Raw genomic sequence first — 22,077 nt, 5'->3', positions numbered from 1 at the left:
TAATGGAAGTCATTCCCTATGCCTCAGCCATAGTTCTATAAAGTATGCTATGCTATGTACCAGACCTATTGTGTACCTTGCCATGAGTTTGGCAAAGGAGTACAATAGTGATCTAGGAGTAGATCACTGTACAACGTTCAAAATTATCCTTAGTGAGAACTAAGGAAATGTTTCTCGGTTATGGGGGTGATAAAGTGTTCGTCGTAAAGAGTTACATCGATGCAAGCTTTTACACCGATCCAGATGACCCTAAGTATTAATCTATATACATATTCAAAGTGGGAGCAATTAGCTGGAGTAGCTCCATGCAGAGCATTGTAGACATAGAATATTTGCAAAATACATACGACTCTGAATGTGACAGACCCGTTGACTAAACTTCTCTCATGAGCAAAACATGATCACACCTTAGTACTCTTTGGGTGTAAATAACATAGTGATGTCAACTAGATTATTGACTCTTGTAAACCCTTTGGGTGTTGGTCACATGGCGATGTGAACTATGGATGTTAATCACATACACATGTGAACTATTGGTGTTAAATCACATGGCGATGTGAACTATATTATTGACTCTAGTGCAAGTGGGAAACTGAAGGAAATATGCCCTAGAGGCAATAATAAAGTTATTATTTATTTCCTTATTTCATGATAAATGTTTATTATTCATGCTAGAATTGTATTAACCGGAAACTTAGTACATGTGTGAATACATACACAAAACATATTGTCCCTAGTATGCCTCTACTTGACTAGCTCATTAATCAAAGATGGTTATGTTTCCTAACCATAGACATCTATTGTCATTTGAACGGGATCATGTCATTAGGAGAATGATGTGATGGACATGACCCATTCGTTAGCTTAGCATTCTGATTGTTACAGTTTCATTGCTACTGTTTTCTTCATAACTTATACATGTTCCTCAGACTATGAGATTATGCAACTCCCGAATACCGAGGAACACTTTGTGTGCTATCAAACGTCACAACGTAAATGGCTGATTATAAAGATGCTCTACAGGTGTCTCCGAAGGTGTTTGTTGGGTTGGCATAGATCGAGATTAGGATTTGTCACTCCGTGTTTCGGAGAGGTATATTCGGGCCCTCTCGATAATGCACATCACTGTAAGCCTTGCAAGCAATGTGAATAATGAGTTAGTTGTGGGATGAAGCATTACAGAACGAGTAAAGAGACTTGCTGGTAACGAGATTGAACTAGGTATGATGATACCGATGATCGAATCTCGGGCAAGTATCATACCGATGACAAAGGGAACAACGTATGTTGTTATGTGGTTTGACCAATAAAGATCTTCATAGAATATGTAGGAGCCAATATGAGCATCCAGGTTCCATTATTGGTTATTGACCGGAGATGTGTCTCGGTCATGTCTACATAGTTCTCGAACCCGTAGGGTCCGCACGCTTAACGTTCGATGATGATTAGTATTATGAGTTATGTATTTTGATGACCGAAGTTTGTTCGGAGTCCCGGATGAGATCACGGACATGACGAGGAGTCTCGAAATGGTCAAGACATACATATTGATATATTGGACAGCTATATTCGGACACCGAAAGTGTTCCGGAGAAGTTTCAGATAAAATGGGAGTGCCGGAGGGTTATCGGAACCCCCGGGGAACTAATGGGCCTCGATGGGCCTTAGCGGAGAGAGAGAGGGGCGGCCAGGGCAGGTCGCGTGCCCCCTCCCCCTTGGGTCCAAATTGGACTAGGAGGGGGTGGCGCCCCCCTTTCCTTCTCCCTCTCCCTCTCCTTCCTTCCCCCCCTCTCCCTCTTGGTGGAAACCTACTAGGACTTGGAGTCCTAGTAGGATTTCCCTCTTGGGGGCGTGCCTAGGAGGGTCGGCCAGCCTCCCCTTGCTCCTTTTTATATGGGGGCAGGGGCACCCTAGAACACACAAGTTGATCTTTTAGCCGTGTGCGGTGCCCCCCTCCACAGTTACACACCTCGGTCATATCGTCGTAGTGCTTAGACGAAGCCCTACACTGGTAACTTCATCATCACCATCACCACGCCATCGTGCTGACGAAACTCTCCCTCAGCCTCAACTAGATCAAGAGTACGAGGGACGTCATCGAGCTGAACGTGTCCTGAACGCGGAGGTGCCGTACGTTCGGTGCTTGGATCGGTTGGATCGCAATGACGTTCGACTACATCAGCCGCGTTAACTAAACGCTTCCACTTTCGGTCTACGAGGGTACATGGACACACTCTCCCCTCTCGTTGCTATACATACCTAGATAGATCTTGCGTGATCGTAGGGATCTTTTTGAAATTACCGTGTTACCCAACACCCTGCCCCGTCAGCAGTCCAGTGGCCAGTGGGCCCAGTCACCGTGAAGGAGGCAGATGCGCCCTCCCCGGTAATCGCCAACACGCGTGGCTCCCTCCTTCACTACCTCGGTCGTGGTAGAGATGGCACATCCTCGCGCACCATGGTGGCGGCCAACATGGCGGCAGCAAGCCGAGGAGGCGCGACGCATCGAGCGGTGTTTGCAATGTTGCACGTGGCGCCGGATTGGGTTCGCATCGACCTTGACCTCGTCTTGGCATGGATCAAGGATCGGTCCAGGAGCACCACGTAGACGTCCGCCGCCGCTGACGTCGGATTAACGGCCAGCTCTACAAACCGGGGTTGGCTAAATCTAAGCACATGGCCCGCCACCTTGCTCGCAAGGGCAAGGGTGGGCAACACGGGCCAGATTCTGTGTCCGACCCTTGTCGCCAGGCAGAAGTAGGCAAGCAGATGTGCCGCAAACGCGCAATAACAACCAATCAAGTCTACCGCGACACCTTAAGGCCGCTGGCCATTGGAAGGACGACGACTATGGTGGAGGTGCCGAAGGCCTCGGAGGCCATGCCTACGAGGTCATCGTCCGGTACCTCACTTAGTTTAGTTTAGGTTTAGGTTAAATTTTGTACGGTGTAATTGAACTTTGTTAATTTCCATTCTTTTGGTTGAAAATATCAAATTTAATAAATATTGCGCTTTGTCCTTTTTTGAAAAGTCTGTTTTAAATGGGACGGTCGTGTCCATGGATATTTGATGTGTTCATTGTGATACACGACGTTTGAGTTGGCCTAAGTCATTCAACAGCTGGGTCATACAGAAAGCAATGTGTTGGAATTTTGAGCTGCTGAAATATCCTTTTTAGGTGCTGGAATTCATTTATAGGTGCTGGAATATCATTTTTAATTAGGCGCTGAAATGTCTTTTTGTGTGCTGGAATATGTTTTTATGTGCCGAAATGTGTTTTTATGTGTTGGAATTCATTTTTAGGTGTTCAAATATGCTATTTATGTGCTGACATGTGTTATTAACTTCTGGAATGTTTATGTTGTAGATGGATGATGAGGTGCTGGAGGTTCCAAATGTTGGTGCTCTTCCCAAGAAGGTCCCCAAGGTCATGAATTGGACTCCTCCTATGTTCGCATTGATGTTGAATTTTTTTTGGAGGTGGCGATAAGAGGTGCCAAGACTGACAAAGGATTCAAAGAGGCTGAAAAATTGAAAGCTGCAAAGTGTATATCTGCTTTTTTCGTTGGTTATGACGTGTCTATTACTCCAATGCACAATCATGTTCGCAAGTGGTGGAATAGGTGGACAAGGATTGTTTATTTGAAGGGTTTAAGTGGGGCACTTTGGGATGATGACAAAAAGATGGTAGTTCTAGAAGAACAACACTATTTGGGCCACACACAGGTATGCATGCACATGTATCAACCCTTTTTACTTGCTAAAAGGAGTTGTCTTATTGCTGAAACAGTGCTGAAAGGAGTTAGTTTTGCGGAAATGAATAGATTTTATAGCTGAAATCATGTTGTAGTCAATTACTTTTGTTGATCTGATTTTGGAATGAGTTACTTTTGGTCATATGATGATACTTCATTGCTGAAATGACATCTCTGTTAATTAATTTTGTTCAAAAAATGGTGTTGTAGGATCATCCAACAGATGCTGAATTTCTCAATTCCCCACTTGAGAACTACAACTATATGGAAAATTGCTTTGCTAATAAGCAAGCCATCGGGAATTATGCAATGGCCACCGATGTGCCACTGGGAACGCCTATTGTTGTGGAAGACAAAGATAAACCCAATGTCATGGAGGGGCAAGGAACAACTGATGAGGTATTGCAACATCTTCATGGGTCTAACTCTGTAATTCCTATTGGTAGTGCTACTCAGGACCCTTCACCTACTTCAAATAAGAATAGAAAGAGGGTATTAGGTTTGACCGAGGAGGGCTCAATCCAGTGTAGCAACATGACTGATGCTATGCTGAGATTGCAAGTGCTATCAACAACACTTGCCATGCTGAAACACACCCTGACTTGTACAAGGTTGTCATGGACCTTACTGTGTTTGATCAAAATGACCGCTTGGCTGTTTTAGATTATCTCACAGAACATAAGGCAAAAGGCCTTAACTTTGTGAGTATGAATGATGAAGTCCGTCAAGCATCGTTCAAACGTATCTTGAAAGCCAATCCTGATCTTCTTTGAGTTCATGTTAGTTGGTGCTTGTTGATACTATCCCTTTTGTAATGACTATTATAAGGTGTATTTTGAATGAGGTTATGTAATATGAATCTACTGATGCACTACTACAAATTATGGTTATTATGTCTAATGTAATATGAACCTAGTGATTAACCTCTACAAATCATGGTTATTATGTCTTATGTTAATTGTTGATATTTTTCTTCATATTATTATCATTCAGATTATGTTGGTATGGTAATGTTTTATTGCTTGGATTGTTTAGATTATCTCATCGAACATAAGGCAAAATATTCGTTCATGCAGCCTATCTCATACATGCTACCAAACACAGTCTCATCACACCATGTCTTGTCTGAGGCAGGCTACCAAACACAGTCTCAGCTCAGTATGCGTCAGTACATACATTACTACCAAACAGCTGCAATTGTATGTACTCAGCGGGTGTGTTTGGTAGCATGCATGGACCTAGCCTAGTTGTTCTCCTCTCATACATGCTGAGTGTAGACATGATGAGTCTATGCAGTTGCTGTTGTTTGGCAGCGATGTATGCGTCGAGACATGCTGAGCTGAGACTTTGTTTGGCAGCATGCATGTGTTTAGACATGCAGAACAATTTCCAATTTCGAATATTTTTTTGAATGATGAACAAAATTCGAAAAATATGAACACAAATTTAAACATATTTTGTTTTTTTGAAATTCTAAATATTTTTTGGAAAATTATAATAAAATTTGAAATTCTAAACTTTTTGAAATTTGAACATATTTGAAATTCCGAGCTTTTTTGAAAATTTAAAGAAAAATTTGAAATTTGTATATTTTATAAAAATTTAAATAAAATTTGAAATTCTGATTTTTTTAAAAATTCAAACATTTTTTGATTTTATTTTGAAATTCCGAACATTGTTGATTTTTATAAAAGTTGAAATTCTGAACATTTATTGAAAATTCAAACAAAATTTACTAAAGTTTTTTGAAAATTTAAACAATTTTGAAATCCTAAACTTTTTCAAAAAGTTATTTTTTTTGAAATTCTAAACTTTTTCAAAAATTTAAACAAACTTTGAAATTCTGAACATTTTTTAAAAATATAAACATATCTGGACGTGGTCTGGGTCTAGTGGGTGGGGACGAGTGTCAGGGCCAGCATGGCTGCCTCCATGCACCCTGTCTGGGGTGCATGAGATGAGCATAGCTGAGGGCCCTTTTATGCATCACATGAGCATAGCCCATGTGAGCTCATGCACCCTACCAAACAAGTAAAAGTGGGTTGGATTGGGAACTTTTGCCCTCATGCACCCTCCATGCACCCTACCAAACACACCCAGCATGTCTGGACTAAGCATGTCTCAAAGGGGAACAACTATGATAGGATGAAAACAGCTAGCAAACACGCCCTAAGTGTATCGACTGAGTTTTTTTTTTTGTTTTTTGTTTTACAAAGCGTATGCATTGAGTAATTACAATGCGAATACTGTATGATTGATCCACTTGGCGAGAAGCAGGTCGATCAAGTGCCTGAGTTGAGCTTCCTCTCTATCGTCTTTAACCACTTCAATGCTGTTGCTCTCGTGCCAACATCCCTGCACCGAACACATGCCTGCTCCAGCACGTAGTTACTGCTCGTCCACCACCTGTGCCGGCTGCCAGTGCATGCATCTTGGCTCCGACCTGACCTGCAACTTTCATTAATTTTCTTAAAGGACATGTCCTGCTTCTAGGACGGTAGTATTACTACACGTACTCTACCTAGATAGCCCTAGCCCAGCCATACGTACCAACGAAAGGTAGCGTCGCGTGTAGTAAATGTTAAACCTGCCACGGCGAAAGACTCGGTAGGTCGCGCTGCTGCCGCTCGTCGTGTCGTCGTCAGTCGTGACACATGCACAATTAATTTGAAAGAAGTAGTACGTGCTATCTCAAATTAAACTCACGCTGACAGTGACAGGGCATACAAGCAGCAACCATGGATCGACTATCAATCGCCATCCTTGCCTTATCAATCGATTCTACCACAAACTAATTTAGTAAATACAGTAGATTGCAGATAGCTAGATGGATCGGTAGGCATGTAGCTTGGTTGATCCATGCGGGAGGCAATGGATGGCATCACCTAGGTCCTAGGCTCCTAGCTAGCTACCATCGGAGCTGGCCTCAGTTCACACGATGGCCGGGGCCTCCGACTTGTCCAGGCACGGCGCGTCGGTGACGACGACGCTGGTGTAGTCCGGTGACGAGGACGACGACGAGACACCGACGGCGATGGTCACCGGCCAGCAGTAGTACGTGGCGAGGTCCTTGGTCGTGACCTCCCCGTTCGCCATCGTCGTTACGTGGCTGGCGAAGACCCCGCTCAGCATCATCTCCACGCCGTCGACGCTGCGCCCCTCGAAGAGCGCCCGCACGTACCGCATCGGCACGTCCTCGCCCGGCGTCATCGTCACCCTCACGACCGCCTCGTGCGCCGTCCGCTGCGACACGGGGATGGACTGCGACAGGTCGAACTCGGCGATCTTCGTCGGCGACGACGACGACGCGCTCGTGACGTCCGTGAGCCGGACGGTGACGTTGGTGTACTCGACGGAGGCGCGCCCGCTGGGGTTGTTGGCCCTGAGGACGAAGTTCAGCGCCACGACGTTGCCCGGCGGAGGCATCGACGGGATCCAGTCGACTGCCACGCGGCCGCCGGCGAGCTTCAGCTGGAGCTTCTCCGGGCGGAGCATCACCACCACGGCCCGAACGATCACCGCCACGGCCAGCACGGTCACCACAGATGCCACCGCCCACCGCGCCACGTACAGCCATCCGAACCTCCTGGTCGCCGTCTTGCTCTGCTGGGTGGCTGCCATTTGCATCGGTCTGGAACTCTGGATGTGCGCGTACAAGTGGCAACTACTACTGGCTAAGCTACAGTCGTTAGAGATGCACACTTAGCATGCATCAATTAGCTAGCTACCACTGCGTACGTCTTCGTGAATGAGATCCAGTTCCGCTATCTATTTATAGATAACTTGCTTTCGGCGAGCGATCTAATTATACGTGCACATGTATAAGAACATCTCTAGCTGATTTCTAAAAAATAAAGGAGTAACTGCCGAGTAAATCTTGGTGGAGTAGTTTTACCTCTCTAAATTTTGGTCATTTCTAGCCGATCTCCAAAATTTAGGAGAGTAAAACTTATTTTTGAGTTATGCATATCGTCGAACACTTCTCATGCAGCTTAGAATCGAATGTGAAAGCAAAAAAGAGAAAGAAGAAACTAGTTTACCTAGAATCGAATGCTAGACCTGGACGGCATGAGCTGGTCAGTGAAGCAATCAAAGGTGCCGGACCTGTGACCGGCGGTGGTGTGTCAAGACGAAGCGGTTCATGCGCAAGTATGTGCTCAGCTCATGGAAGATGCTCACCATCCTAGTATATAAAATTTGTCAAGGAAAATATGACGCGAAAAAAGTTTAATTGAAACGTATGGACTTGTGATATGATTTTTCAATATATTGCCATGAGAAACACAATGGTGCAAACGATTGGTATAACGGACTTCCCATTAAACGAATCTTGCATTTTGAAGACAGATTTGCTATTTCACATCTAGATGTAAAATAATTATCTCACATCTAACTTTATAACCACATGATTTATACATCAAGATATGTATTCTTTTTTTTTGTGTGTGTTTCTATACGCATCGCTCGTGCGAGAGGCCAGGTCGTGGCGTTTAGGCCCTTTTTTCACAGCCTCGCGTATTGCCTTAGCATGGGCTCCGGCCGCAAGGGATTTTTTTATTTTCTTTATTTTGTTTATTTTTCCTTTTTCCTTTTTCTTCTTTTGTTCTTTTATTTGTTTCAAATACATAAAAAAATAAATTCATCCTTTTTTATTTTTCTTTTTTTCTCCATTTTTTCATTTCTTTTAAATTCATGCTTTTTTTCTTATGTGTTAGTTGATTGTCTATCACCAAACAGAGGTTGTCTTTTTTTGGTCCCAATTGCAAGTCCACCCACAATTTTTAACTGTGTCTTGAGTTTTTTTTGTCCCAGTGGCAACCCCACCCTCGATTTGCAACTGGGCCTCGACATTTTTTTTGTTCCAGTTGCAAGTCCACCCTCGACTCGCAACTGGGGGCCAAAAAATTTTCTCCCTGTTGCAACCTCACCTTCGACTCACAACTGGGCCTCAACAACTTTTTGTCTTATTGCAATCCCACCCTCGATTCGCAACTCGGCATCGACATTTTGTTTTGTCTCGGTTACAAGTCCACCCTCGAATCGTCCCTGGAGCCCAATCTTTTTTGTCCCAGTTGCAAGTACACCCTCGAGTCGCAACTAAGGCTGGACCTTCTTTTGTCCCAGTTGCAATCCCACCCTTGACAAGCAACTGGGTATTGAAAGTTTTTTGTCTGAGTTGCAAGTCCACCTCGACTCGCAATTAGGGCCCAAATATTTTTTGTCCCAGTTGCAAGTCCATCCTCGACTCGCAACTGAGGCCCAAATTTTTTTGTCCCAGTGGAACTCAATTTTTTTAGTCCCAATTGCAAGTCCATCATCGACTTATAATTGGGGACCAACTTTTGTTTTCCGAGTTACAAGTCCACCTATTAACTAATAAACATGCCATCCTTTCTTTGACCCAGTTGCAAGTCCAACATGTACTCGCAACTCCGCTTGACTCTTTTTTTTATCCCAGTTGCAAATTCACCATCGACTCGCAACTAGGCTAACCCTTTTTTGTCTTAGTTGCAGGTCCACCATTGACATGCAATTCGGCCCTTGATCTTTTTTGCCGCAGTTGCACGTCAAACAACGACTTGCAACTGGGGTCTCATCCTTTTTGTTCGTCCCAGTTGCAAGTCCATCATTGACATGCAACTAGCTTGTCGACCCTTTTTTTTGCCCCAATGCACTTTCTTAAAATTCATGAACATTTTTCAAATTGGTATTTTTGATTCATGGACATTTTGGAGAAGCTAATTTTTTTTCCAAATCATGAATATCTTTTCTATTCTTGATTTTTTTTGAACACATGACCACTTTAAGTTGTCAAATTTTTTTTCAAATTTCATGAACATTTCTTGTATCATGAATATTCTTCAAATTCGTAAATATTTTTTTTGAATTGATATTCCTTTAAAAAACATTCAAATTCTCAAACTTTTTTCACGTTTGCACATGGGGTAGCTTATCTAAAGGGCGTTCACCTAGAGGCAAGCTATAGGATACTCGAGAAAAAGAACTGGGGGATGCATGCCAGGCTGGAGCGTGCATGATGCATGCATGCACCACGTTGCTTGCAAACTTGTGTTAATCAAGTTTAGCCCAGAATGTGAACTCCGCTTAGCTTGGGTGTCTAGCGATGGCACTGCCAGCCGGCCAACATGAGTTCTTGATATCCAGTGGGGCAACGAGAGGAATAAATGGATTATTTTCTACCCTCACGTTAAACCATCTTTTTAGTACTAGTATAGGACTTCCCTCGCGTGAAAAGTCCAGCCCAAGCAAGAAACAACAACAAACAATGAGGACAAACAAAGAAATGGAAAAACACCACGAAGCCAGGAAGTGAAATGACATTTAGAAACACATGACATCATGTTAGATGCGAGACAATATCTCACATCTAGATGTGATATAGATAGACCCTAATAATGTGAAACAAAGGGACCGGAGCAAAATCAATGGCATCCTCTGTCAAGACTTGGTCGGAAATCAAATTGGCCATCAACTAAATTTCTTACACCAACACGAGATTCAAATTGATGGCTACGAGCACACCCAACGCTAACCCTTCCTCTCCCTTCCCCAACCCTCTATCTTGTCTTGATTCTATGTTCTGGAAGGCAAACGTAAGCTCAAGGTTTCGCTTGTAACCCCGTCCTTAGAGTCACACAATCCTAGCCCACCCTTACTCGCATTTGCTTGCGACATCATGTTTGCTTTGCCAATGGCTTCTATGTCGCCAACGGCTCCGATTTGAATCTTGTCTAGTATTCACCCAATGTCGCCATATCCACATCATTGCGGGCATATATACCTGGGCCGTGCCACTTCCGCGTTGTCACGGGCTCAGGATCAGGTTAATCATAATCGAGGAAGTTGAGACATAAAGAGAATATTTCGTTGCATTTTGTTTATTAACAAATTGGGTTTATCTCAACTAGAAACTTGCAAATACGTCTAAAAATGAAACGAGTGGATGCGGCTCGCGACTCCATGGGCCTCACGAGCGCCTACCCCGCACAAGTCGTGCGGAGACACACTCCACAATCTCGCAACCTTCCCGAGAAGTGTTTTTGGAGTGAAACTCCATATGAAATTTGAGCCATACTCCTCAAACAGTGAAATACCTGCATGCGCAGGAGGGTTTACAAACTTACAACACATCATCAGCTCATTCATGCACTCGTCAAGTTGATGTATTTGCAAGCTTCTACAAAGTGTTGATTCGTTGTTTGAGTGCTATGCACGGAATATACGTTTTTGTGTTCATTTACTTCATCCCTGTTTGGTTTTGTAAGCTGCAATGTACTATGCTCATCAACAAGTTATGATGTTGTGGAATGTTTGAGATTTGATGTGCTCCTGTTGCTCATTTCCTAGCACCGGCGAGTAGATGGTTGTTCTGAGCTCTTGCCACTGGTTGGCTGGACGACGGGACGGTGCTCACAGCGGGGAAAATTACTCTGCTCTATTGTGCGTTGTGCTGGAGCAGCTCACGGGGACAGGGCTGGGACCTGGGATCCCCGCGGGCAAAACCCTGGCCCGACAACGGATCGGGATAACATGGCAATACCCGGCCTGGTTTCACCCCGTTACCATCTTGAGTTATTGACTTCTGCGCATCAGCGTATGCACCATACTCGAGCAAGCCGTACACTTATTTTGGAAAAAATACTCGAGCCAGCCGTCCGTAAACGTCCTATGTTGTGTGCTTTTATTCACACCCAAAACTTTTACGAGACTGCGTATAGTTCTCATTTGGCTCCGAGGAATCTCAGGAACCATACTGAGGTCAACTACAATCCTTTTGCACCCACAGTTTTTCGGCTTCCTTGATCTTACATCAACGGGTACGCCTTGTCGAAGGCACTCCTTCACTCTCCTTCAAACACGTCTGACCTTCTGCACCGAAACATGGAACATGTTTGCTACTTCTCTGGTTGTGGTGTTCTTTAATTTCCGATTGACACTTCTTGCTAGCAATTCTTCATAAATACCAGTCCTTTGCAAATCTGTTAAGTTCTTGTATTTTCTTCATCATGAACTTGCTCATTATCTTGTTGCTCTTGCTCCACATAACATGTCTTCTTCTGGTGTTGAATCATACATGGCTTCATCTGCTGAATCGTCAAGCTCTTCTTCCTCAAACTAAATCTCTATATCACCTGCATACACACCATAGTCTTCCTCGTCAACTTGAGGGTTATGTAGAGCTTCATCCATTGCTTGCACTTCCTCTTCCATGCTCCGGAAAACACCGCCTTGGTCTTCAAGTTCATGGTCTACAAGGTGAGGCTATGTGAGTAGTTTAATAATATTATAATTAAACATTCATATATATGCTATAACTAAATTATTTTACTAACCTGATTCATCTGATTCATGCAGGTTCTCTTCTCCATGGGCAACATTGGCCTCATGTTCCTCTTCTCAATGTCGGGCTCATGTTCATCTTCTACATGAAGACCGACCTTGGGTTCTTCATGCAAGGCAGCCTCAAGTCCGTCCTCTATGGCGAAGAAGAATCATCAGCATGTGCACATGAACACGGAGAACAAAGGAGTGGACGATCAAGATGTACCTGGGTTCATGTTCGGATCGATTTGATGACCAACCTGGAGCACTTCTTCATGCAAGGGAGACTCATGTTCATCTTCTCCGGCGAATTGGTGGCCGGCCTGGAGTACTTCTTCATGCAAGTGAGGCTCAAAACCGACATGGGGTTCTCCATGCAATGCAGCCTCAAGTTCGTCCTCTATGGCGAAGAAGAACCATCAGCATGTGCACATGAACCAGGAGAACAAATGAAAAGATGATCAAGATGTACCTGGGTTCAAGTTCAGATCGATTTGATGACCAACCTGGAGCACTTCTTCATGCAAGGGAGTCTCATGTTCAACTTCTCCCTCTTCTGGTGCTATGTTCAAGTCAATGGCCATGGTCTGTCTGTGTGTTGTTCTACTTGGTCTGGTGCTAGTGTGCTGGCTTTATAGCTGGGTATAGTCCCTTGGTCTTCTAAATTTGAAATCTGGCTCATAGCTCAATTATCTAATCTGGCGCTTGTAATTCTATAATCTGGCGCCATATTGTGCTAGTAGTACTACTCAGCTACTAGTTGTAGATGGCGGGAAATGCTGTGGCGGAAGAAAATTCTGTTGACAAACTTGTGTTTTACTACTCCCTTCTCATTTATTATCAACGGGAATCGAAGCATTGGTAAAGTTGTTGGCACCTTAACTGAGTGGTGGAAGGTTTTTTTGCAAAATCCTTAGGCCCTGTTTGGTTTATAAGTCTTAGGCCCTTCCCAGTGCTCCATGGTGTATAGGTGCTAAGGGTGCCACATAGGCAGAAAAATGATGTGGCAAAACAATTAAAGAGGAGAGAGAGTATTATGGTGACCCCAATAAGAACCAATGCTAATCACGTGGACCTAGGCAAAAAGACTACCAACCAATACATGAAGAAGTTTTATTAGTAAACAATTAAATAGAGAAGGCTTAGCTACAAAACCTAAGCACCCATGCATTGGGGACATTAGTTGCTAAGCATTTTAATGCACTTAGCACCCCATTTTAGCACCAATGCATTGAGAGAGGTCTTAAGACTTTTTTTAGTCCCAACAAAAAAGTCGCTAGTCCCTAAAAAGTCCCTACCTGTTTGGTTCCTAGGACTAAACATGGACTAAAAGACCATGTTACAACTAAAAGTCCCAAAAAGACTCTCCCTCACGGTCTTCTTTCATAAGTCCCAAATACCCACTTTAAGTCCCTATAAGTCCCTCCCGTTTGGTTTAGATGGGACTAAAATGGACCTTTTTTAAGTCCCTACTGTCAGTTAGCAGCTGCTGAAGTTAGTTTCAGTTTCGTCAGGCATAGGTGTTTGTTTTTCTTTGTCAGTTTTCGACAGTAGTTTGCTTTCTTCAGAAATAAGCCGAGCTGCGACTCGGATGTAGTTTGTTAGCTGAACCTGCGGCTCTGACCTGATCGTGGGATGGCACAAAGGAGATGGTCATGGCCGCACCACGGGCGACACGCGGGGAGTGCTGGGATGGCAGCACTCACGACCCGGACATGGCCTAGTTTTTCATTTTTCTGTTAGCCATGTAATCGCTGAATAAGAAGAGAAATACAGAGCAGAAAAGCTGCGAGGTTGAACGCGGCACAAACATCTTCGTCTTCCTCTCTCGTGTGAGCTCGAGTGTTAGGTCTGACAAGTGGCATCAGAGCCTCGTTGCTAGGTCCTGTGATGGCAGGTGATGATGGCAAGAAGAAGGCGGGGGGCGCCGACGATGACACCAGCAAAGGCTCGCCAAAGTCCGCAGCCTGCCAAGGGCGCGAGCTAGCGGTGGCGAGGCAGTTCGCTCCGGTTGTGTAGGGTCATGCCAACATGCCACCATTGACCCGCACGAACTACGCCGAGTGGAGCTTCCTAATGGAGGTCGGGATGCAGGCGAGAGGGATGTGGCGCGCGATCCTGGGCGCGGAGGATCTCGGCAACGAGTACGGGTACTGCAATGACAAGGGCGGGATGGAGTCAATCCTCCGATCGGTGCCCCCTGAGATGCTGCCCATGTTGCGCAAGCACCAGACCTCCCAGGAGCTGTGGGAGGCGATACGCGCCATGCGCGCGGGCTCTGCGCGCGTCCGAGACGCAAAGGCCCAGACCCTGCAGGGGGAGTTCGATCAGCTGCGCCACAAACCCGGTGAGTCCATTGATGATCTGGACATGCGCCTCACAGGGCTGTGCGCGCGCCTCAGCGAGCTCGAAGACGCGATCAGCGACAAGCGTGTGATTCAGAAGTGGCTGTGAATCGTCCGCAAGCGGTACTCGCAGCTCGCGGTCTCCATCGTCAACCTGGTCGATCTGGACACGACGTCGATCGAGGACATCATCGGTCGTTTCAAGGTGGCCGAGGAGCGGTACAAGCTGGACGCCGAGGAGGAGGGTGGCAGCAAGCTCCTGTACACTCTGGAGGAGTGGAACGCACGGATGGGGCACGGTGATCAAGGCAGGTCCTCGAGCGGGGGGGCCTACGGCGGCAAGAAGGGGCGCGGGAAGGGCCACGGTGACCATGGCAAGGGTGCCGCCCGCCCCGGCGGCGGAAAAACTGGACCCAAGCGCTCCGGCAACTGCCGCTACTGCGGTATTAGAGGCCATTGGGCTCGCGAGTGACACAATAAGATGAAGGACGAGGGCGGAGGCGAGGCGCACCTGGCGGCGGCGGAGGACGAGGATCCTACGCTCCTCATGGCACAGGTGACGCCGCTCCCTGATGACCCTGAACTGGTCGCACACGGTGATCAGCTTGTGCACCTCCACGAGGAGGGCGCTGGGGTCAGCTCGGAGTCGCCGGTGACGCCAAGGAACCGATGTGGCATCTGGACACCAGCGCATCAAACCACATGATGGGCAACTCCACCGTCTTTTCGGAGCTGGATCGCCACGTCGCCGGCACGGTGCGTTTCGGTGACGGGTCTGTGGTCGAGATCGAGGGGCGCGGGACGGTGGTCTTCGTCGCTCACGGAGGGTGCCACCGCGTGCTTTCAAAGGTATACTACATACCTCGCTTGCGTACCTCGATCATCTCGTCGGTCAGCTGGACGAGGCGGGGTGCACCGCTCTGGTGCGGAGCGGCATGATGGTGGTGCGCGACCGTCAGGAGAACATCATCGCCAAGGTGTATAGATCGAGGAATCGCCTCTACGCAGTCGAGCTAGAGATCACGCGGCCGGTGTGCTTAACGACCATGGCCGGTGAGGAAGCGTGGCGCTGGCACGCCCGCTACGGCCACCTGAACTTCGACGCGCTCCGGAAGCTAGCCCAGGACTGCATGGTGCACGGCATGCCCTTGGTCGAGCATGCTGATCAGGTGTGCGACAGCTGCGTTGTCGGCAAGCAGCGGCGCCCCGTTCCCTACGGAGGCAAACTACCGGGCCGGCGATCGCCTGGATTTGGTCCACGGTGACCTGTGTGGCCCAATCACGCCACCGACGCATGGAGGGAAAAGGTGCTTCCTGTTGCTCATGGATGACAAGTCACGCTACATGTGGATCGTGCTCCTGAGCAGGAAAGATGAGGCACCGGTGGTGATCAAGCGCTGGTAGGCCGGCGTCGAGGTGGAGACCTCCGTCAAGCTACGGGCGCTCCAAACTGACAGGGGTGGCGAATTCACCTCAACGGAGTTCGGGGAGTACTGTGCTGACCGTGGCGTACGCCGGCAGCTCACTGCTCGGTACTCGTCGCAGCAAAATGGCGCTGTAGAGCACCAGAACCAGACCGTCGTCGGGACGGCACGAGTCTCCTGAAGGCGAAGGGAGTGCCGAACTAGTTCTGGGGGGAGGCGGCGACCACCGCTGTTCACCTGCTAAACTGCGCGCCCACGAAGGCGGTGCGTGGCATGACGCCATATGAAGCCTGGCACGGCGACAAGCCGGCGGTGAGATACTTCCACACGTTTGGCTGCATCGCAGACGCCAAGGTGACATGGCCAGGCCTCAAAAAGCTGGACGACCGCGGCATGCACACTGTTTTCATCGGGTACGAGCACGGGCAATCCAAGGCGTGGCGCATCTACGACCCCTGGGCAAGCGAGTGCACGTTACTCGCGATGCCATCTTCGACGAGTCGGTGTGCTAGGACTGGCAGACAACGACTCCGGGGGAGGGCACTCTCGTTATCAAGTTTGCGCCCATGGTGGCCCTGACGCAGCAGCCGGAGCAGGCAAGGACAACACCTGCGACCACGGCGAGTCCAGACACGCCGGTGCGCGTCCACATCTATCTGGGGGTGCGTCGCCCACGTCCTCGGTGCGCGAAGACATGCCAGTACACGCCCACACCCCCGAACCTGTGGTGTACAGGGGAAAGAGCGTGGGGGATGGGTACGTCTCACCTCCTCCTGGAGCCACGCCGGACACCATGTTGGGCACCCGTGAGGCGCCACGGCGCTACCGCTCGGTCGACACCGTTCTCGAAGAAGCTGAGCCAGTGACCCTGGACCCGGCCGAGCTGCTCCTTGTGGCTGGAGAAGAGCCAAACACGTTCGAGGAGGCGGAGCCGCACGCAGCCTGGCGGGCGGCCATGCTGGATGAGCTCCAGTCCATCGATGAGAACAAGACATGGACGCTCGCCATGCTCCCCACTGGCAAACATGCTATCGGGCTGAAGTGGGTTTTCAAGCTGAAGAAGAACTCCGCTGGAGAGGTCATCAAGCACAAAGCAAGGCTGGTCATGAAGGGATACGCGCAGCGGCTCGGCATGGGCTACGATGAGGTGTTCGCTCCGGTCGCGCGGCTCGAGTCCATGCGGTTACTGCTTGCAATTGCTGCACAGGCAAGCTGGGAGGTGCATCATCTGGACGTCAAATCCTCCTTCCTCAACGGAGAGCTTCAGGAGGAGGTGTACGTTGTGCAGCCGCCCGGTTTTGAGTGCCCTGGCGAGGAAGATAAGTGTAACATCCCAAATTTTCAATTTGGAATGTTATACATAGATCATCATTTACATATCATATTTTATTACATTTTTGGCTTGATCCTAGAAATTTTACGCAACTCAAGGACCCACGGAGAGAGTTGGGGATTTCGTTATTTTCATATTTGAGTTTTCTCGAATTTGGAAGTAGGATCATTTGATTTTATTTATTTTATCTTCAATTATTTCGATCATAAAAATAAGAGAGAGGGAATAAAATGACTTTCCCAAAATAAAGAAATAATGAGGATTTAATAAAAAAATCAAATAAGCTTTATTTTGGAGTTTTTGCTATTTTATTTGAATTTAGGAAAAATTGTACGATTTTCAAAAATGCATTTTAGGACCAAAAAAATATTCATCTTGTTCTAAATATTTTATCTGAACGATGAAAATTTATTTTGGTATTTTTAGATTTTTATTTAATTTTCTAGATTTTTTTTCAGTCGGCGAAATTTTTAAAATAAAACTCCCCGCGCCCGACTGGGCCGAAGCCCAGCCAAGCGAGGCCGACCCGCTCGCGCCGCCGCCGCAGAGTTCGGCTCGGACTCCGCCTCCCCGCCGCCGCCGCTTGCCCCTTCCCCAAGCCGCACCACCCTCCCTCCCCTTTAAATACCCACCCCGGGCCCCCCTGGAGCCCCGAGCCGAAGCCGCCGCCGCCGCACTCCCCGCCGCCGGAGCCGACCCGCCCCACGCCTCGCGCAGCCGCCGCCGCCTGCAGCCGCCGCCGTTGCCGCCGCACCACCCACCCCGCCGCCCTCGCCCAGCCCCGCCGCAGCCGCCCCGCCTCGCCGGAGGACCCCGCCGGAGGTACCGCCGCCGCCGCCGATGCCATTTTTTAAGAAAACCACTTCGTTTTTTGAAGAAAAACCCTAGATTTTTTATTTTATTAGATCAGTTTAATCGGTTTATTTATTTAACGAGCGTTCGCTCGTTTGTTCGTTTTAACGAACGTATCCGTCGTTTAGATCCAGATAACGAACGTTCGTTCGTTAATCTGTTTGTCATTTTTCTTTTTCTCGGATTTATTCCGTGATTTTTCTGATCGCAATTTCAGATCCGATTTTCGTTTTAGTTTATCTTTTCGCTCGTTTATCGGAATCAGGCGATTCAAGCGCCTAGAGTTTCATCTCGAAACCCTCTTTCCGAATAATCTACCCAAACCAGTTTTGTTTCTGTAAAATTTGACTTAGGTCCAGATTAGTAAACGAAGCTTGTTTCTTTCGCCGTTTGAGTTTTGTTTCTTTGTTCGATTTGATTCTTTTTGCAAACCGGAGTCCTTAAGTTGAACTTTCTGGTTAGATCTCTTATTTGAGTTTTTCACGTGCATTAGATGAGTACTTATTATATGCTTGTTTGCTTGTTTGCTTGCGATAGAGTACCCGGATTGCGCCGCTTGCTACTTCGAATCCCTAGGTTTCGCGGATCATCAACAAGGAAAGTAACACTTTGATCATACCTCCCTATTACCCTGTTTTATTGCATTAGTTCAATCCTCAAACAATTGCATGATTAGGATCTGATTAATATGTGGGTTTCGGGAAGTACATGAGGTAGTACCTATTACCTGTTTTATTATCAAACCCTTGGGAGTTACTTCTACATTTGCTTATTATGCCATGCTATGATAGTAGACGTGGATTGGGTGAGTGAATTTCCATGACAGATGTGAGATTGTTAATTAATGGTTTATTTAAGGTGGCAACTTTAATACACATCTGGGTGGATTGAGGTACCTGGGTATTCCAGGATTGCCTGTTTGTTTTTGGACCGCCACCCAGGCTCAAAGGGATCATAAGATTATTTCATGCTAGAAACTTTCGTGTGCAGCCACATGCTATTATGGGCTCTAGCATAGTTGACTAAGTCATGCGAACTCTTACAGTGGTAGACTAGCAGATGTAGGGGATGTAGGTTGGTATGGTCTACCCATCGTAAGGTGCTAGCGCTTCTGAAAGACTATGTCTCGGTCATCCGTTTCTCAAACACCATGAAGGGCAAGAATCCCAATGGAGGAGATCGAGTCTTGTGGGGAAAAGTGCGGAACCTCTGCAGAGTGTACAAACTAATCATGATTAGCCGTGTCCCCGGTTATGGACGTTTTGAGTATCTAGTACTTGGATTATCATGTGAATCTCATCATGTTACTCTAATTAATATTGTTGGGTTTGTTTAATGATGATGTTACTTAATTGGGATTGAGAATGCTGTCAACCATTCTCAATGTTTAACAACCACCATGATAGCTAAATAAATTTATTCCTTTGCAGTAGGGAAAAACTGGCTTTATGCAAAAACTGTAACCATAGAGCTTTCCACCAGCCATATATGCATGTAGTATAGCTTTATTCTTTCATTACTCTCTATGTGTTACTTTGCCAGCATATTCCATGTGCTGACCCGTTTTCGGGCTGCAACGTTCATGTTGCAGACTTTTTAGACGACGAGTAAGATGCTTTAGGATCGTGGTTCTATACTCAATGATGCCGTTGGAGTTGATGGACTCACTTATCTTCCAAGCCTTCCGCTGTTATCGTTATTAGATGGCCTTAAGCCATATTTATTGTAATAAGTTCTCTTTGGAGACATTCGATGTAATAAGTGTGTGATTGCTACTCTGTTATAAATCCTTCAAGTACTGTGCGTGTCAGCATTACTGATCTAGGGATGACATTGATGCACAGAGATCAGACTGTTTGAGGTCTGGTCGCTACAATAAGGTGCTTCGATTGTCCAAAGCACTGTATGGGCTCTATAAGGCGCCGCACGCTTGGAACATCAAGCTGGACGACACACTGGTGTTGCTCGGTTTTCAGAAGAGCCCATCAAAGCACGCCGTGTACATGAGGTGCAATGGTGATGAGCGGCTGCTGCTAGGGGTCTACATCGATGATCTCATCATCACCGGGTTGAGCATGGAGGCTATCGCGTAGTTCAAGCATCAGATGTAGTCCGTCTTCTCCATGAGCGACCTCGGGCTGCTGAGCTACTACCTCGGCATCGAGGTGCACCAAGGAGACGACGGGATCACCCTCAAGCAGGCAAGCTACGCGTCCAAGATCGTGGACAAGGCCGGACTGACAGGCTGAAATCTAGTACACATCCCGATGGAGCTGCACCTGAAGTTGAGCAAAGAAAGCACGAGCCCTCCAGTGGACAGAAAGCTCTACCACAGCATCGTTGGCAGCCTCCGCTACCTGGTGCACTCGCGACCGGACATTTCATTTGTGGTTGGCTTTGTCAGCAGGTTCATGGAGGCGCCCACAACAGAGCACTGGGCGGCGGTGATGCAGCTACTGAGGTATGTTGCAGGCACCCTGAACTATGGGTGTAGATACAAGAAAGGTGAGCCGGAGCCGCAGCTGGTTGGTTACAGTGATGTGGACTTCGCCGGCGATATTGATGACAGGAAGAGCACCTCTGGGACGGTGTTTGTGTTCGGCAAGAGTGTGATCAGCTGGCAGTCCCAGAAGCAGAAAGTGATCACCCGCTCATCGTGCAAAGCCGAGTACACGACGGCAACCACAGCCGGGTGCACAGGCGTCTGGCTCCGGCGGATGCTTTGTAATCTATTTGGGAGATCCAGGAAGTGCAACACCACTGCTCATCGACAACAAGTCAGCAATCCAACTTTGCAAGAATCATGTCTTCCATGACAGAACCAAGCACATCGAGACGCAATTTCATTTCATCCGTGAGTGTGTGCAAGATGGAAGGATCGCCGTCGACTACATCCACACCGGCGAGCAACTGGCTGTCATCATGACCAAGGCTCTGCCACGGGTGAAGTTCCAGGAGCTGCGAGAGAAGTTGGGCATGATCGACATTAGTAGCTGATTAAGGGGGAGAATGTTAGTTAACGACTACTGAAGTTAGTTTCAGTTTCGTCAGGCATAGGTGTTTGTTTTTCTTTGTCAATTTTTGACAGTAGTTTGCTTTCTTCAGAAATAAGCCGAGCTGCGACTCGTATGTAGTTTGTTAGCTGAACCTGCGGCTCTGACCTGATCGTGAGATGGCACGAAGGAGATGGTCATGGCCGCACCACGGGCGACGCGTGGGGAGCGATGGGATGGCAGCACTCACGACCCGGACGTTGCCTAATTTTCCATTTTTCTGTTAGCTATGTAATCGCTGAATAAGAAGAGAAATACAGAGCAGAAAAGCTGTGAGGTTGAATGTGGCACAAACATCTTCGTCTTCCTCTCTCGTGTGAGCTCGAGTGTTAGGTCTGACACCTACACTAATAAGTCCCTGTAAGAGCATCTCCAACAGCCGCCCAAAGTGCGGCATGCTAAGAACCAGTTTGCAGCGCGCCCATCGCCTGGTTTGGCATGGCAGGCAGCGCTAGCTCTAGCGGCAATGGTAAAATGCAGCGTGCGCGTAGCTCCAGCAGCGCACGCTCTCGCACAAACAACATATGTGCTCCAAACACAAGCAAGAATATCAAACACAAACAAAATAAATCAACAATAAATAGTTCAATTTCGTTATTACAACTCAAACAAATAGTTTATGTTTCATCAATACAACAAATAATTCAACAATACAACATCAAACGCACAAATCATGATGCTCTTTGGTGGCCATTCCAAGCCCAGCACTTGTCGGGGGTTGGGTGCGACATATGCCAATGGATGGCTTATCATGGTGGGAGCGAGAAGAACGTTGCCGGTGCCTGGAAGCGGGATGAGGCGTAGACACGAACGCCGGCGTACTTTACCCAGGTTCGGGGCTCTCCTAGGATATAACACCCCTAGTCCTACTCTACGGGGTCTCCGCATGATCACTAAGGCACAAGTGATACAAAGGTGCTCCTTGAGCTGTATGCTAGAGGCAGGAGAAGGCAAGGCTAGCTCTCTCCTACC

At 47.2% G+C, this 22,077-nt stretch overlaps 1 protein-coding gene across 1 annotated transcript; it reads right to left on the bottom strand.

The window, feature by feature from the left end:
* Positions 1 to 6,429: 6,429 nt before the first annotated feature.
* LOC123158409 (uncharacterized) lies at positions 6,430 to 7,522 on the bottom strand. The gene has a single exon (XM_044576409.1). It carries the CDS (start codon positions 7,380 to 7,382, stop codon positions 6,687 to 6,689), a length of 696 nt encoding a protein of 231 aa, XP_044432344.1. The 5' UTR covers positions 7,383 to 7,522; the 3' UTR covers positions 6,430 to 6,686.
* Positions 7,523 to 22,077: the final 14,555 nt, after the last annotated feature.

The sequence above is a fragment of the Triticum aestivum genome, chromosome 7B (genome assembly GCF_018294505.1).
Source record: "Triticum aestivum cultivar Chinese Spring chromosome 7B, IWGSC CS RefSeq v2.1, whole genome shotgun sequence".
Taxonomy (NCBI): Eukaryota; Viridiplantae; Streptophyta; class Magnoliopsida; order Poales; family Poaceae; genus Triticum; species Triticum aestivum.
This window is presented reverse-complemented; position numbering and strand designations above follow the sequence as displayed.